General features: G+C 38.4%; 3 protein-coding genes across 3 annotated transcripts; 1 reads left to right on the forward strand and 2 right to left on the reverse strand.

Annotated features, from left to right (window-relative positions):
- The first annotated feature begins 254 nt into the window (after positions 1 to 254).
- On the forward strand, positions 255 to 1,208 carry LOC112165841. Its single transcript, XM_024302524.2, has 2 exons — positions 255 to 486; positions 606 to 1,208. The coding sequence occupies exons 1-2, from the start codon at positions 379 to 381 to the stop codon at positions 864 to 866; spliced, it is 369 nt and encodes a 122-aa protein (XP_024158292.1). The 5' UTR covers positions 255 to 378; the 3' UTR covers positions 867 to 1,208.
- A 1,620-nt stretch (positions 1,209 to 2,828) lies between these two features.
- Positions 2,829 to 5,559, reverse strand: LOC112203723 (endoglucanase 11). Its single transcript, XM_024344648.2, has 5 exons — positions 5,344 to 5,559; positions 5,030 to 5,242; positions 4,497 to 4,697; positions 4,090 to 4,344; positions 2,829 to 3,574 (listed from the first exon to the last, which is right to left on the reverse strand). Exons 1-5 carry the CDS (start codon positions 5,557 to 5,559, stop codon positions 2,915 to 2,917), a joined length of 1,545 nt encoding a protein of 514 aa, XP_024200416.1. The 3' UTR covers positions 2,829 to 2,914.
- Positions 5,560 to 15,388: 9,829 nt separating this feature from the next.
- On the reverse strand, positions 15,389 to 16,454 carry LOC112166276 (small ubiquitin-related modifier 1). The gene is made up of 3 exons (XM_024303078.2): positions 16,266 to 16,454; positions 15,746 to 15,895; positions 15,389 to 15,660 (listed from the first exon to the last, which is right to left on the reverse strand). The coding sequence occupies exons 1-3, from the start codon at positions 16,344 to 16,346 to the stop codon at positions 15,595 to 15,597; spliced, it is 297 nt and encodes a 98-aa protein (XP_024158846.1). The 5' UTR covers positions 16,347 to 16,454; the 3' UTR covers positions 15,389 to 15,594.
- Between the last annotated feature and the right edge of the window lie 1,291 nt (positions 16,455 to 17,745).

A 17,745-nucleotide genomic window follows, 5' to 3' on the forward strand; every position in this document is an offset into this window, starting at 1 on the left:
CAAAGATGAACTTGTTCTAAGAACCAGTGAGCTAATGCTATCTGGATCACCTTCCGAAAACCGAAAGGATTCACTTGGGACAGTCCCCAAAGAGAAAAGTTGAAACGCATAGCATGTCCAGGATGAAATGGCAAATGCAGAGAGGTCCACGTCCGTGTAGTACCCACCCGCGAGATCAGACACGTGTACGGCATCATTTTAGCTCTATCACTTTGTCTGTTGGTAGTAGCTATAGCTAGCTAGTTAGTCAGTCATTACTGCCAGTCCTACCTTGGCTGCTACCAAAGTCCTTTAAATTTCTGTATTTCGGCAATCTGATCAGATAAGATCAGATCAAACTACAGTAGAATAGTCTGAGTCTTCAAATTCAACGTAGTCATGAGAAGCCATCTTCTTCCCCTCTCATCATCCTCAAGATCCTTGCTTTTCAGGTCCTTAACATCACCACCGTCATCGTCATCATCATCATGTAGTCCTCCTAACCAGGTCAGTCACTTCTCCTTCTGCTGCGACTACTGGCGGAACTGATAACCTTTCCCAATCTCTTATTTCGTTATAAACCATGTATAATTAACCAATATATTTTTGCTATTTTTGGTGTGAAGTTTGGGAGATGTTATAGTGGCAGCCATGGCCAGGGGGAGCAGGAGATGACTAGAGCGCCATCGACAGCAGAAGAGTTCAAGAGAGTTGCAGAGGAGAAGCTGAAGGAAGCCGAGCAAGGCGTGGCCAATCAGACCTTTGAGAAGACTTATGATGGCATTGAGGAGGATACTGTAGGCGACGCCAAAATTGAGTCCGTCAAGGAAAGGTACAAGCAGCATGAACCGGGGCCTGACTACCGTAGGAGGCCAGATCATGATTAAGACAATAATTACTTGCCCATGTAATCAGCTAGAGTGATTATACTACCGAAGTCGAGACACATATTCTTCTCAGAATCTTATAATTATGTAATTTCCGTCAAAGAGAGATTTACTTATTGTCCGATTTGGATGTCACTGAAACTATATATGTAATGTATATGTGTTACACGGATCCGTGTTACACAACAGAGAAGTGGGTGATCTTTTCAATTAAACTTGCTTTAATTCTCTGAGGAATAAGGAAAACCCTCGTGTAATATGTGTTGAAGACGATCAAGGCCGTCAATTAGAAATAAACGTCCTTCTGTAGTATTCTGGTTATATGAAGGTCAGTATGCACTACTCTTCTCATACAATCTCTAGTGTGTTCGTTCCTATTTGTTAGAACTTTGAACAGAATAATTTTGATTTCGAGTATATCCTTGTTCCAGCCTGGAAGCTCATGATAGGGGTGCCCACTAACGAGGTCCCTTCAACTTCGATTGTGTGTGGAACTGTGGATTGAAAGACCTCACAACAAAAGAAAATATAAATTGTGTGAGGATGGCGGAAGACCTCACAATAAAAGACAAGATATATATTTAGCAATGGGTGGTCGATCAGTGATTGGATTGAGGTCTTTGGAGTTAAATTTTTTTTTTTAAAAATTTCCAACTCATTAATCCTTGATGTTATGTTGAATTTGAAGGAACAAATAGGCCACGGTTCATTGACAAGTAGTAATTCTTCAGACCATGTTTGTTGTCGTCCGATATTATACCAGAGTAGGTATCCTTTCTAATCAGCTTCTGGGTAAGAATTACCGGACACAAAAATATGAATGACTAGGCCTTCGATAAAATGCTGTTGGCCCTGATGGAAAAGAATATGGGAACTGAGTCAACTGACCATATTGTACGGTTACGAATTGACAATATTTGTATGGTATCAAAAACATGTTGTAGCTCTGGTTACGAATTGACCATTGTTTACATGGGAATTGGTTGCATATGTCATTATAGTAGTTAGAAGTGAGAGGGCAGATTGAGGAATTGGTTGCATACGTAATTTTAGTTGTTAGAAGTGAGAGAGAAGATTGAGGATTAGAACATCCAACATAAAAAAAAAAATTTATAAATAGGTGGTATACTGCTAAATACATCAATGTCTTTTGAGTTAAAAACTTAAAATTTAACATCATGCCCAATATCATTTGGTCTGATGTGATAGATCTCCAATTTATAAGTGGGAAGTCGTAAGTTGAATTCACAATATACTAGTTATATATGAGTTGTGTTTATATATATATGAAAAAAATATATATAAAATCTAACATCAAATAAGTGATTAAGCTAAATCAATATCAATGCAATGTTGATTTACGGGCCATGCTTATTTTTTCAGTCCTTATCACCTAACCATGATCAACATGCCCTTCAACATCGTGACCCACATGATTCACTACTAATTTGCACAATATAAGGCCAACTCTATGTCTAATAGACATGCATCTGTGGTCCTTGAATCCGTATACCTTAAAAAAACCAAAAAATGTAGAGCATGGGATTGGAATGGGGAGACACTGATCTACAACTAAACCCTCTTCGATCAGCTTCAAAATACTCAAATCTCATTTCTCTTATTGAACAATCCAACTTAATTGATAGTTTTTGTTATTTTTTACTTAACTAATTTGATTTATTTCGACTCTATGACCGTCTTGAAACTTGGCAACTGTCAAGAATTCTTAATTAATAGATAGTCAACCGTTTGGTAAATGTTACTCCTTTGCAAATTTGAGGCCTCTTTGTTTTTGTGTTTTTTTTTTCAATGACACTTTTCGGCTTTGTTTTTGAGAATGAAGCCAATGAGCTGATCATATGGAGCGCTGTACCTTTCACCCAAAAAAAAAAATATGGAGGGCTGTACCTTTGACAGAAAGAAGTTACATATAATTATGTCATATAATTGAACTTCCTTTATTCATCACCCCCCTTTGTAGATTTTTCTTTGCAATGTATATGAATGACTTTACATTGGGTTAGTTCTGTATATTTGCATGTCCTATACTAGCTAGAAGCTAATAGAGATTGATGAAGAGACAGATCACCATCACCTTCTAATCTATGCAACTTGGCAAAAACCCCAACCAATGTTGCGGTATTGTAAGTACATGCCTCCGTCTGCATGTAATTCCACCTCTCATCCCGGAATCCATCATCCCTGTTCGGGCCACCGACTAAGGCTCCGACAACCACATTTGGGTTCGGATCCTTCCTCCCATACCAGTTATCATACCCCTGCGTGCACCCAATAAATCCCTTGTTCCTCTTATACGAATCAATGGATGCTCCTCTGTGGTGCAGCCTCAGAGGGTAGTTTTGACCGTACCCGACCAAGTAGCTCATGGCCATTGGATTAGACCCCAAAATGTAATCAACCTGTGACTTGGCAAAAGCTAACATTTCTTCAGGGCCAACCTGACCTTTGTCGCAGTTTAGATTCTGATGAGTGGCCTGGAGATGATCAAAGTAAACTGTGAGGAGAAATGCAGCATTTGAAACGTATTGCATGTTGTTCCATTGGCGGATGTACAGTAGGCCTCCTGGGGTCCGTTGCACGTTGGTCTTGTTGTTCTTGCCAAGGCAAGCACACATGTAGTATTCTGCTTTTGATAGGTATTGTTTCAGTATGTGCTCGTGCTGCTTGTGCTTTGCTTCCTTAAGCAACTGGAAAAAGAAAACGTAAATGAAGGTTAAGGTATTAAGTAAAACGAATACACGCACATGAAGGTTAAGGTATTAAGTAAAACCAATACAATTTTAACAAAAGATTAGAGAGTACCAACCCAATAGCAGCTAGATACAATAATTTTTTATCCCGTCAGGAAACAAAACAGAAGCAGCTATTTACCTAAACCTATTTCAGGCATTTTATAAAACATATCTCGAACCTACATGGCTACATGTATTAAGATAAAATGCTAAGCAATTAAAAGTGATTGTTGGCGGACATATATAAATAAGAATTAGTCGTGTGGGATAGATTGTATTCAGTCCAATATAAAATTGTCAATGACAATATGAAACGTATTCTTGAATTAAATTACACTTTATTATTATTACGAGTGACTGCACTCTCGTCTTTGTTAGTGATGTGATACACAATGAGAAATTGAGAATCAAATCATTTTAGGCTTTATTGATGACATAATATGCTAGTGGTCGAGGTTGAGTTTATTTACCATTGAAGCAATGATTTGAACACCAGCATACTTAACATCCCAGCTAAACTCTGTGATGGACCAAGTGGTGCCTCCAAAAGCTTGAGCATTGTTCAAAACATAGTTCAAATAATCTTCATTGTTTGTAGCCTTGTACAACCACATAGCTGCCCAGAGCAACTCATCCATGTATCCACTCCAAGATGTATAGTGGCCTTTAACCACCTTAATGCTCTCATCATACTTCCCTCTATATTTGTCACCAAACTCAAACAACTGCCAACAACAAACCGATTCCAAATTTATTTATCATATAAGCAAATTTATGTCTAATTAAGTATATATTGACCCGAACTATTATACTTTGGTAACCAGTATACCAACCTTATATATTTCTATACATGACAACTTCTCATTGAGTAAGTTACCTGTTTTGCATGGTCTAAAAGGAGGCCTGAGTAATGTGGGTTTGTTTTCCTAAACACAATGGCAGCTGCTGCCATTGCCGCGGCTGTCTCCCCGGCAACATCTGATCCGGGGTTTTTTTCATCGACTTTGTAGGATTGACGAGACGTTGTCATGTCTTCTGGTCTTTGCCAACAGTAGTGATCCGTGAATCCATCACCCACCTAAACTAAAGAAACCGCGAGTGAGACACATCCCAAACACTATGAATTTTACTAAATCAGACACCAGTGATTAAAATCATATAACTCAAAGGAATTACTCAACTAATAGAACTCAACCGTTACTAGACTACTGTGAACCTGTACCACATTTCAGACAGAATTAACTTAACGTATCATACACCTTGGTCAGAGAACATAAATCTTATCTGGCTGCCAGACCAATCAAACATGTCATACCACAGCAAAACATAACTGTGATAATGTACCACATATTTAAACAAAAGCCACCAAAATGTCAGTCCGACAAGAGAAGCTTTCCGGCAATGTATTACCTCCGCCCACAAAACATTTGGATGAGTATGAGCTTTTATGAAATAGTCTGTCCCCCATTTAATGGATTCAAGGGCATGGCTGTACTCGCCGGAATCCGTTATTTCTTTGCCGTATTCAATGACACCCCAAGAAAGCATCGTTATAGTAAACGCCATTGGCAAACCAAATTTCACATTATCACCAGCATCATAGTAACCTCCCACCAAGTCCACCTGAAATTAGATCAAATCAAACAAATAACTAACCATTCATATGATTGACGAATCACTTTGGTGAATATGGGGTAATGTTGGAAATGAAATAAGGGACTGACTCCTTGTTCTAGGCCATCGTTGAGGCCGGAATGGCCACGCCAAATGGCCCTCTGGTTGTAAGGTAAGCGACCGGAGCGCTGAGATTCAAAGTAGAGGAGACTCTTGGAGAGAGCTTCGCTGTAGTCGAAGGACTGAGACAATGGAAAGAGAGCAAATATGGAGAGTAGAACACACCATTTGTGGAGGATAATACCTTGCTTCTTGTCCTCCTCCATAGTATTAGTCTCTCTTTTCTCACATCCCTCGCACCATGCCTATTTATAATTCGTAATGATTCGGTGAGGTCGGGAACACGTGAGGTCAAAGTGTGTGACTCGATTTGATTGGTCTGACTTTAACAAGAGTCGTCGTTGGACAAGATTTGGAAATCCTGCTGTAATTAATATTTTACCGGAAATTTCTCTCAAAAATATATATATTTTGACCGGAAATAAGAAAATTTATCTGGCATAATTATAGCTCCTGATATGGAATTGAATCTATATATACATGCTGGTTTACAAAGAAGTTGGTGGGGATATTAGAATTTGAAATTATATTCCTTATAAGTACTTGTGGTTGGGAACAACCTCATAATTTCTCGTAACTTGATAGTAATTGTTTTATTTTACTTTGAATGTGTTTGAATGGTCAAAAATGTTTTGAATTACTAAAAAAATTTATAAATACAAAAAGAAATTTATATATATATATATATAATATGTACTATTTAGTTAAATGACATAAGTCTCCACTTTATCATTGAGAGATCGTGCGTTCGACTCACAATAAACTAGTTATTGTATTTGAATTATACATGATAAATATATGGGCTAAATATGGTTTAGTACCCTGTGGTATGGGTCCAACATCGATTCAGTCCCTCGACTTTTAATTTCATCAAAAATGCCCCGGTAATATCATCTTCTCGTCCAATAGATCCATCCGTCAGGATTCCATCAATTTCAGACGTTAAGTGGGGTCCACATGGAAGTGAAATTCCCAAAATGACCCTGACTCTTTAATAATTAATTCCCTCCCAATTCTCTCTCTCTCTCTCTCTCTCTCTCTCTCTCTCTCTCTCTCTCTCTCTCTCTCTCTCTCTCTCTCTCTCTCTCTCTCTCTCTCTCTCTCTCTCTACTCTGTAAGCTCCGAGTTCTCAGAGCTGGAAGCATTCAAAATTGGATTCCTCACAATTGCAAAGTTTAAATTTCATCAACAAAGTGAATTCCACACCTGCAAATGAACCTAACAAGTCCAAACAAACAAGCTTGAGCACAGCCGTATGAACCACACCTACAAACGCGTCCTTGCAATCTCCGACGACGGGATCACCTGCGCCGGAATCTTGGGAAGCTGAATCACCTGTGACAGAAGCTTGGGCGACGGTAGCCTCGGTGACGGAAGCTTGGGTGACGGGAGCCTCGGCGACGGAAGCTTGTCGCACCGCACATGTACACCCTCAGATCTAACCTCCATCAATTTTGAGTGAGGTAGGTACGTTGTGCACAATAAGACAAGCGCATGTTAGCAGGGACCAGTAAATATTTTTTTGGCTTTCTCACCTCTTTGGGTTTTTTGTCGTCGTTTGCTGCTTTCTCAAGCTGCTTCTTGTTGTTGTTGTCGTCTTTCTCTTTCTTGGACTGCGGCGAGATGAGGTCCACCTTCTTCTTCAGCTTTCCGGCGAGTTGTTCCCCGAGCTTTGAAGGGTCCACTTTCCCGACCACCGTCAGCTTGTGGGCTCCGGCCTCTGGCTTCACTGTGTCGACCCCTGCAAAAGAAAAAGGAAATCAAAGTTGAAATCGAATCTGGGTTTGGATGAGATTCAACCCATAAAGCAGAAACAGAGAGCGTTTCTTCTGGAATACACTCTTTTCTTTCATGCAAAAATAACCACAAAAATTGGAAAATACAAAAAGCCCATAACCCAGAAACAGCTTTAGGGGAAAATCAAAATAGACATTATGAAAACAGAGAAAATGGGTTTTGAGGGAAACGGTGAAACCCATAAATGGAAAGCTATAAATGAACAGGCTTTACGAAATTGGGAGATATATGAGGCTGAAAATAACGGGAAATTTAAACTTGTAAAGGAAATCTGACATTTAAAGTGGGTTTTAGACTAGGAAAGGGATATATGAGAGAAGCTCGTGGGTTGAGGATTGAGAGGAGGAGAGTAAAGCACATGCGAGACTGAAGTCTCTGATCGAAACGGGAAGTTGAGCTCCGTCAATGTTAGAAGAGAGAGAAGAAATTGTTTTTGCAGAAGTGGAGAGAGGAAGAAGAAAGAGAAGGGCAGAACTGACAATGAAGAGCCAGGGGGTCATTTTAGGAATTTCACTTCCATGTGGGCCCCATTTAACGTCTGAAATTGACGGAATCCCGACAGAATGACCTATTGGACGAGAAGATAATATTGTGGGGGTGTTTTTGATGAAATTGAAAGTCGAGGGACTGAATCGATGTTTGACCCATATCACAGGGTACTAAACAATATTTAGCCCTAAATATATACTAGCTGAGTCTACCCACTATGCGTATGGAGAGAAGTTAAAAAGCCCACCCATTATGCGTGTAGAGAGAAGTTAAAGATAATAGGGAACATTTTGATACAACTATACCACGTTTTCTATTATTTCTTTTATTTTCTATTTTTCAATTTACTATATTATCCATATTGATTAATTATATTTTCATAGTTTTTCAATATATAAGGGGTTAAATTGGTAAAAATTTCAGTTTTGAAGAGCAAGCTCTTTTCTCTTAATAATAATGTAGATATATAATAGGCATAATTGCCAAAATACACACTAAACATGACAATAATTGTCAATTCACACCCCCAACTTGTAATTGCGAAAATTAACCCCCTGAACTTCGTGAAAACTACTGATTTGCATCATCCGTCAAATTCAACATTTTCCATCCAAATCTGAGGGATAATATGGTCATTTTATATTTATGTCTTTGAATTATAAAAATAAATGAAAAAAAAATCTTTAGAAGGAGATTTATGCCCTTCCAACTACTTTTTTTTTTTGTCCCTTTTACTTACTGCTCAAAGGTCGACCAACCCTAGCTTTCTTAGTCGGAGAAACTTTCACCATCATTCTCTATCGGGAGAGACAAAACCGGTTCAAAATCCAGCTCCACTGGAACGATCACAGCATCATCAATACACTTGGTCTTCTTACAGTAAGGCACCAATTCCATTGACGCAGTCCTCTTAATCCCTGTAATCCAAGCAGTCTCCAGACTACCTATTTCCATATGCGGTGGAGAAGAAACCACCTCCACTTGCTTAGGCTTGAACCTATCCAGCTACTTGGCCAACAATTGCACAGATACACCTGGGACCGTGAAGCTGCGCGGCATAGGTACCGTTGTGAACAAATTCATAGCATAAGCCTTAGCTGCAAACATTGTCACATTCACAACCCTCTGCCCTCAAGAACTAGGCCCTGCGCCATCTACAGCCATCACAGAACCACCGGAAACCCTAAAACCAGAATTAGGGTTAGGGTTTCTACCTCTTATCTCCACCTCTGGCGACCCTACACAGCTAGCAAGTAGATGCACCAACAACCTGCAAACCTTGTAGTAGCCAAACATGTTCTCATATTTGAATTTCACCGCCGCCTCCTCACTTAAGGCAAACTCAAATAAGTAAGCTTGCTTGACCAGTTTTGAAATACAATGCCAGATCCGTACAAGCGACACCGTCCCATTTCGGATTGCCAACTAATCCAAACCTAGTAACAATCTAAGAGTATAACCAATCATCATATTAGCCCTGCCGTGAACAACGTCGACGATAAGCCCAAGATCTCAACCCACACCGGAATTCTTATGATCGAAACCCTATCAACCTCAGTCAAACCATCGTACTCCTCCAGCGCCAGCATAACTTTCCTGAAAAATCACAACCCACCCAAAATTTTTGACTGCTTCACCTCCCTTGTGTGAGAATAAAATAATCCACCTAAGCCTTAATCAACAGCTGGTTCTGTAAGCCCCAAACCTCAAACATCGTCCCCATGAAAGCTCGTGGATCCACTTTCTTTCAACCCTATAGCAGTCGACCCACAACATAGAAATGGATCGATATGGTAGAGCCACTGTCATGCCCCAAATTTTAAATAAAAGAAATTTGAATCTGAAACGCGATAACTCAACAAATCGCCCAAATGCTTAGGATTTTTTTTTCCATTTAAACTAGGCAACAAAATAAACTGAGTTCACACATGTCAATACAGACTCAATCACTAGAGTCATATATCACATAAGTTTACGAAATAAGTTGCATAACAAAATAATAAGTAAATGCTCCTCAGAGCTCACTACATAGCAGAAGTCTTAACAACAGTAAAGCCACAAAAATAGCTTCATACCCGTACAGCTACTACTAGAACTCAACTTTACCTGCGATTACCCTGACCTATAGGATTAACCCCTACACCATAGAATTGTGCCCCGGGTTGCCACACAACAAACCCAGTAAGATTTTGAAAGCTTGTATGAGTAAACTCAAATACAAAACCACACAACTCACACTAATAACGAGGAAAACCTTTCAACATACTCAAAGAAAATAACTCACACCAAGATTCCTTAAAAACCCAATATTATTTTCCTTAAAAATCAATACAATTCACACCATGACAAAATCATATAAAATGTTAACCTAACAAATCAGCATGAAAATCTGGTCCAACCAGGACAATAAAAGTCAACTCAGTGTAAAATCATATAAATCGTTAACCCAACAATTCAATATGAAACTCCAGTCCAACCTGGACAATAAAAGAAAGTACTCACCCAGAAACTCTCGTTTAAAAACATATACCCACAAGTGCCATAACACAAAGTTATGCCCCATGACAAGTCATTGGCAGACAGACTAGAGCTCTAACTAAATTGCAACCAATCACCCAACCAAAGGCTTGGTATCCCGATGTTCCTGCACTGAGGTTACAACCTGCAACCCGGATCCTCAGGCCAACCTGACTCTTACATCAAAACATTTAAACGAGTCGTACTAGACCCAAAATGTTACTCAAATCTCCAAAAATGAGAAATCATAACTTGTGACTCCTAAATCTTCAAACACTTTTCAAAACAATAGAAAATACCATTCACCACAACATATTGTTTTCCAAAACGTCATCCCCCAAAACAATAATATGAACTCACTCACAATTATTGCTTGCATCACAACCAATCCACCAATTTATATATATATATATATATATATATATATATATATATAGTCATTCACTCAGGAATGACACTAATACCAACTATAGTCTACAATCGCAAAACTCGAGGAAATCATTTTTTATAATTAAAATCTCATTTTAACTTACCTATGAACCATAGACGATCAAGTTACGAACCTTGTGAGATTACTCACTTCTAAATCCAGCTGCGTCTTCTCCTACAGTCGAGATAAAGTACAGAACTCTCTTAGTCAAGTAAAATAAGGTCTCAACTTAGTACACGATTAAAACGAAAGTGATTACGGTTCAAACCGAGCACTTGAACCAAAACCCAAAGATTTTGTCAATCGAGACAGAACTTCCTCTGAGAGCTCCCAAGGTCTTTAGAACACTTCTACAATCAATATGTCGAAAGACAAGTCGATCCAACAGTCGGATCCTCACGGATCGAAAACCGAGATAATCAAAATTACGGAAAACCTAGCATGCTTCAAATGATCACAACATAACTCATAATATATCAATATGCTCGTATCGACGAGTAGATGACAACCATGGAAACAGACACCCAAAAAAGTCCGAACCCGCCGCCGGCAACCCCCAAATTGAGTCATGAAACCTGTGCCAAAATGTTCATCTCAACATATACAACAACTTTCACAACTAGCACAAAGTCAGAATCTAAGCTATTTGGCCAGAATTTATCTCGAAACTTCAAGAAATCGGAAAAACCCGAAATTAGACTTTTGATCGATTCTTCGTCCTCGCTGCAAATCAGTTCAAACCATTTGGAAAGAATGCTCAGCGTCTCCTGGGCTTCAAGAAATTACCAGTGACGCCGCCATAGGTGGCTGGAGGATGGAGATATCACTATGGACGGAAAACGCGCCGCCATTGTTGCTGCGTCATCCAGGCAGCGATTCATCACGTACCACCACCACAAACTTGAAGAGGATGAAAAGGCGGCTCGAATGGGACCGGTGGCAGCTAGATTGGTGGACGGACGACGAAGATATGGCTGAAAGAAGAAAACGGGTCGGTGGGCTGTAGAGAGAGAAAAATTGGATTGAGTTTACGTTTTTGGAAAGTTAGGGTTTTCTGATATTTTTTTCAAATTTTTCTATTCATCCAAAATTGGAAACTTTTTCCGATGACCATAACTTCTTCATACTAACTCCGATTTTCGAGTTCCGCATGTCCACGAACTCGTATCGACGCGTTCTACGACTTTCATGAAGAAAGTTTTTGGAAAAACTCAACTAGTAAAGAGTCAACCCTTTGACTCCTTGAAAATAAAATGTTTCGAGTAATTATTCGTCCGAAACACTTTCGCTCCACACTCGAACCACGAAATCCTACTAATGAACACTTTATTAATTCCAGGAAATTTCAAGAAATTAATAACGAATTTTCGGGGTATTATAGCCACCTACCATACCAAACGACGTCCTCCCCTTTTCCGAGATAACCAGGGAGGCAGCCAACCTTGTGAAGACCTTCTCCCCCATTGTTGATGGCAAAAAGTGAATGCTAAGGAACGCGGCCAAGGAAACCCTCTGATTAAAAAAAAAAAAAAAAGGGATAAATATCCCAGGCAGGAAGTTGGGAGCATTTAAAGAAGCACAAAGCTTCTAAATAGCATGATTGTTGCTAATGAGTTTCTTTGGCAAAATGGAATCCTTGCTTTACTCTAAAAAATAAAAAATAAATAAATAAATTACAAAAGAGATCAAATAAAAAGATGGAGTAACCTTGAGGAAGAGGACAGTCATCTTGTTCATATCCTGCTTGAAATAGGGATCCAATCAATTAATTTGATTTTGAATTCCAATTGAGATATCAACTTTCATTAGCTCATGTGTCGGCTATAAAAGGAAGCTTTCTCTACAGAAACGTTTCTTATTGTTAACAAAATAAACAAAGGGGGAAAGGCAGAAAGCTTGGCGGATCAAAAAAAGATGGAAGACTTGACAACAAGAAGCCAACGCAGAAATTAAAGGCTTAAAGCTTAACTTCAGTGAGCCGTTCTTGTGAAGATAAAAAAAATGTGTCTATTGTTGCTGTTTCTGTAACTGATCAAAGCCTACCCAAGATATATAATATCGTTGTCAAAACTAAGAGGAGAAAGTGAGAACCAAGTCATCTAATGACAATCTATCGAGGAAAAAAAAAAAAGTCATCTAATGACAACAATTTACCAAGATGACAAATTTGCACAACATGAAGCTTTGGTGCGGCGGCATGTTTTGTCCTAAATGAGCTAGATCATGAACAAAAGAAATAAGCTTCCATAATTACTCTGAGAAGCCACCTTCATGTTCACTCACTCACAGCTTTCACAAAAGGCCGTGAGAATTTCTAAGCCAAAATATATTTAGGTATACAAATATTAATATTGTTGCTGCCTTCACAAATGATGATACCAAACCTCATTAGTCAAGTGGAAGCAAATTTTTTTTTTTTAGAAGCAGATAATTTTATTCTTTATCATCGTTTGCACCATACATATATCAATTTCTGTCTTGGATTAAGTCTTTGCTCCATAACAAATAAAACTGACAACTTATTGCAAACAAGTTTAGCTCTTTTATTCTAACAAACGAGCCTATCAAAATGACTAATACCTTATTAACATAATTCTCTGTATAGCAATCTCAATTGCCTATAGAACTTAACTATTGTACAAGTGAAAAAACTAAGAATCAAGTAATCTAATGGTTAGAGTCCATTAAATAGGCAAAATAAAACTAAGAACTCTAACCATTAGATTACTTGATTCTAAGGATCAGTCACAAAAAGACCCGAACCCTAACCCAATTCAATGTAGCAAATCCAAATTGCCCTAACCCACTAAAGAACCCTAGTTTAGTTGTTGTCGCGAACTCGCCATCACCAAGACCCACGGCACCTTCTCATTCACTGGCAACCGTCGCAATCCCCTAAAATCGGTCATTGAGCAAACCACTAACCAAGGAAGAATAAAACGCATCCCAAACAACGCAAATCCAGAGCCATGGGTGACCCATATATCCCATTGAAGATTCATTGTTGCGCAAAGCAACCATATTACATAGAACAGTCCTGACGGTTAATTCTCATTATGAATATTTTATGAATATTGTTGAGCATGATAGTACAGCTGTACATGCTACAAGATAAACAAAAGGATAAAATTCATTTTTACGTCATTAACCCTTACGTCAATAACTCGGTTCCATCACATTGTTAAACACTGAAAGAATAGGGTGACCTCGTGCTCCACTTCAAGTTTCTTGAGCGCATACGCAATCAATACAACTTTGGTCATCAAGCTGTGTTCTTTTACGACACAATAAACATAACTTGAGAAATCCTATTGGAAATAACCTCGCCATGACTAATTGCAAATTCAATATTCGACAACCTCTTAATTTCTAATAGAACTCCACTGAATTCTGACTTTTCCCATCTTTATCATCACTGGGTTTACTGGTTGTAGCATATTCATTGTGTTCATTGGAATGAAGAATTATGCAGAAAAAGCAGAGTATGGGAGGCAGAGAATCAGTGAGGAAAATGGGTGAGGAAGAGGATATAATTATATCGAGGATAAAACAAAAATCTTTAGATTAACTACAGTTTAACTAGTCTGGACCTAACACAGTGCTAATAAACTAGAATACTCCTTTAAATTGTCAATTGTCACCCTAAATTTGCAATTCCAACTTCAAGCTAGGGTGATTATGGTGACTAGAAACAATTAGCGCGGCAAACATCCTTTTTAACTCCATCAAGTATTCGAAAAATGGTGCGAATCTAGTCCAATTCACTTTAGAAATTACCAACTTTGGGAAAGGTCAAGGGGTTATATAAATGGTGGCAGTACCATCTGTTGTGCAAAAGACCTTACATGCTTCACCTTAAGTCCCCTGGTCTACAACAGGCCAACATCTCCAATATAGAATAACTTGCAGTTAGGGTGTTTTAAAGGTGTGATCTACCTTCATCGCTTATGAGTCATACTGGACTATTTCTGCAGTAATTCATGCAGTGCATATTGGTATTGCTCATTAAAAGGGCTTCTATTCATATTTTACTGAAATACAAAAGACATTTTCAAATAATCGGAGCAACACATTTGCATCTGATGCAGGAATAAAATTACAGATGTGAGTATAATGAGAGCAGACAGCTTCCGAACAAAAGTAGTAGATACAAGAAAGATTAAAGCAGTGTTGAAAATGTGACTGTTTCAATCATCAAGTGAACACAAAACGAGTCCACTCCAGAAAGCAAAGACGGAAAAACCATCAATTAAAACCACAGAATAACAAGATTTCAACACAATAGCAGTAGGTGTTAGCCCAAATATCAGGATAAGAGTAAAGGATGCAAAAGATTTCCCAACAATCACCAAGATTGAAAGGTGAAACAGTTTTTTCACCAAGTTCAGAGAAGAAATAAAAGAGTCAAATTTAACCGATCCTGGCGACAACTAGAGGGGTGCAAGCAACACATAGATGCATGTGAAAGATGTAAGCTACACCCCAGAGAGAAAAACACAGGGAAGACAAGGGAAAACATGAGACTTTGTTTTTTTGTCTAAACAGGAGACTAGACAATAGCAGGTTACATCTTAAATACCAATCATAGAAAAAGAGGGAGGGCCGGAATCATGAGACTAGATAAAGCAGGTTATTTCCTAAATACTCAAAGGAAACAACAAACTAACAGCCAAGTATTTGTTGCCCAGCCATCTTAGCTATGCATCTATTAGGATGATCAAACTCTGACCTCATTTTCAACAGCAAATCACAACAGCCAGACATAATGTAAAGATTAAAAAAAATAAGATGCAAAAAAAGACGTCACCGCAAAAAAAACAGTTCTCTTACTTCCAAACCACATCAAGCATATTTCATACACATACAATTGTCAGGTCTTGACAATCAACAACTAGCAATAAGTTTAGATAATAGCAACATAGTAGATTATCCTTTTAGACATGGATTCCAGATAGACAAAGTCTATATGTACTTAACTACTACTAAGTAACCTTACAACATCATTTGACTAGACAAGAGCGCCTCCAGTTTGGTGCAGCATCGCATCGATTTCATCCCCATCTTCCATCTCCAACTGCAACAAAACAACACCGGGTCAAAATTCAAAAACCAAACAGCAAAATCTGCACAAACACAAATAGTTAGATGGCTAAAGAGACCTCATCTGGAGTCTGCTCGGCCCTGAGACGACGGCCATCGAACAAGAATGCAATGGCGTTGAAATCCACCGACTGCCGATCACAGTAAGCATTCATAAGCTTCTTCAATTGGGTGTTTCGCTTAATCCGGAAAAACACCTCATTCCCATCCTACAAAATACACAACCAAACTAGCAGGTCAACCAGAGATAAATTCACATACAAAGTTCATTACAACATCTTTCATCAACAAACTTGTGATATACAAACGTAAACCCTCAAACCCTCTTGCAGTCATGACTACATTCTCCCAAATGTTAAGAAAGATCAAATCAGTTCAAATGGGAAAACAATTTCTAAAAAACCAACAACACACAGCATCAGAAAGTAAAAACTGTTTGAAAACAAGAAAATCACAACACGAACTAATATATACTGAAATTGATAATAAAAAAAATATAAAAAATCCAAAATTACAAAATTTTGGAGGAGCAAAACCTAAACCTGAGAGAGAGAGAGAGAGAGAGAGAGAGAGAGGGACCTGGCTCTTGACTTTGAGGTTGATGTGAGCGCCCTGGTCGGCGGGCTTCTTGTCCTCCTCCTGGTTTGTGACACCCGACATTTTCTCTCTCTCTCTCTTTCTGCGGCGGCGATGGGACTGAGATTTGAGACCTCCAACACTCTCAAGTCTTTTGTTAAAGTCGACGGTTTGCTTTCTCTCTCTTCAACCCCCCTTTTTCTACTTTCAAGAGAAGGATATGGACCGGCATCCGTGAATTGCGTTTGCACGTTGGTCGGCCCATGAAATTTAGTTCCACATAATCAGTTGGGCTTGACCCATTTTTATAATTTGTGATCAAGTATTGTTAACTGTTAAGTGTAGCTATTCCCATATGTACTATTTTCTCAATTCACCCTGATTTTTACCGCCGTAACTATTATCCTGAAGAATCATGAACACAAAAACAATAGGGAGGAAATAAAAAACGAAAAAAAAAAGGCGGTGATGCCAATGAAAACTCCATAACTATTATCCTGAAGAATCATGAACACAAAAACAATAGGGAGGAAATAAAAAACGAAAAAAAAAAAAAGCGGTGATGCCAATGAAAACTCCACTCAAAATAATTTCATTTCGGCAAATGAACTTCTTTGAATCAACTCTTAAGAATAACACTTATGCTATTAGGGGGGGGGGGGGGGGGCGCGGAGGGAGAGGGAGGGGGAGCGAGAGAGAGAGAGAGAGGGAGGGTCATTCTACTAAGAGGTCTTTTATTCATTTTGAGACTCATTTTTAGATCACATATTGGAAATTTGATTGTTGGGTTTTTAAGTTTCTATGAGAAAAATCATTTATACAAATTTTCAATCAAATTGAATTTTGTTAAGGTATTCATAATCATGATTTACCATTATGAACACTAATAGGTTTAGGTTGGACATATTATGTTTGTACATTGATTTGATCCAATTCGGTACTTTAACGATTATCAACTTGGCTGAAAATTTACCGATATGGAAACAAAAAATGGGTCTCACAATGAATATCTTAAAACGACAAAAAAAGAAAAGAAAAAAGGGGATCCCTCACAAGCCATGTGTGTGAATGAGAGAGATCTATGTTTGGCTATTTTAAGGAATTGCTTGTGGGACCCACTTTTGTTCACATATCGGCATATCGACTGTTTAGATTTTAAATATCTATGAGTAGATCACTTATGTAAATTTTCAGCCAAATTGATAATTGTTAAGATAATCTTTCAAAAAAAGATAGTTGTTACGATAAAAAAATAGATAAAATCAAATTTGTGCAACATGAACCATTCATATTCATAAGGGTAAATCACAATACAAATACCTTAAAAAAAAAATTAGAGAGGTTTGGAACCCCCACTATCTAGAAGGCTCGGCCCCATGCCCGAATATTATTAATAATAGAATGATGATCGTACGACGAGGGGGACATACAACCTTCACCTCGAGTATCAGTACAAGAATCTTCATAGAGTACATCCTGAATA

Source organism: Rosa chinensis, chromosome 5 (genome assembly GCF_002994745.2).
Source record: "Rosa chinensis cultivar Old Blush chromosome 5, RchiOBHm-V2, whole genome shotgun sequence".
NCBI classification, from domain to species: domain Eukaryota; kingdom Viridiplantae; phylum Streptophyta; class Magnoliopsida; order Rosales; family Rosaceae; genus Rosa; species Rosa chinensis.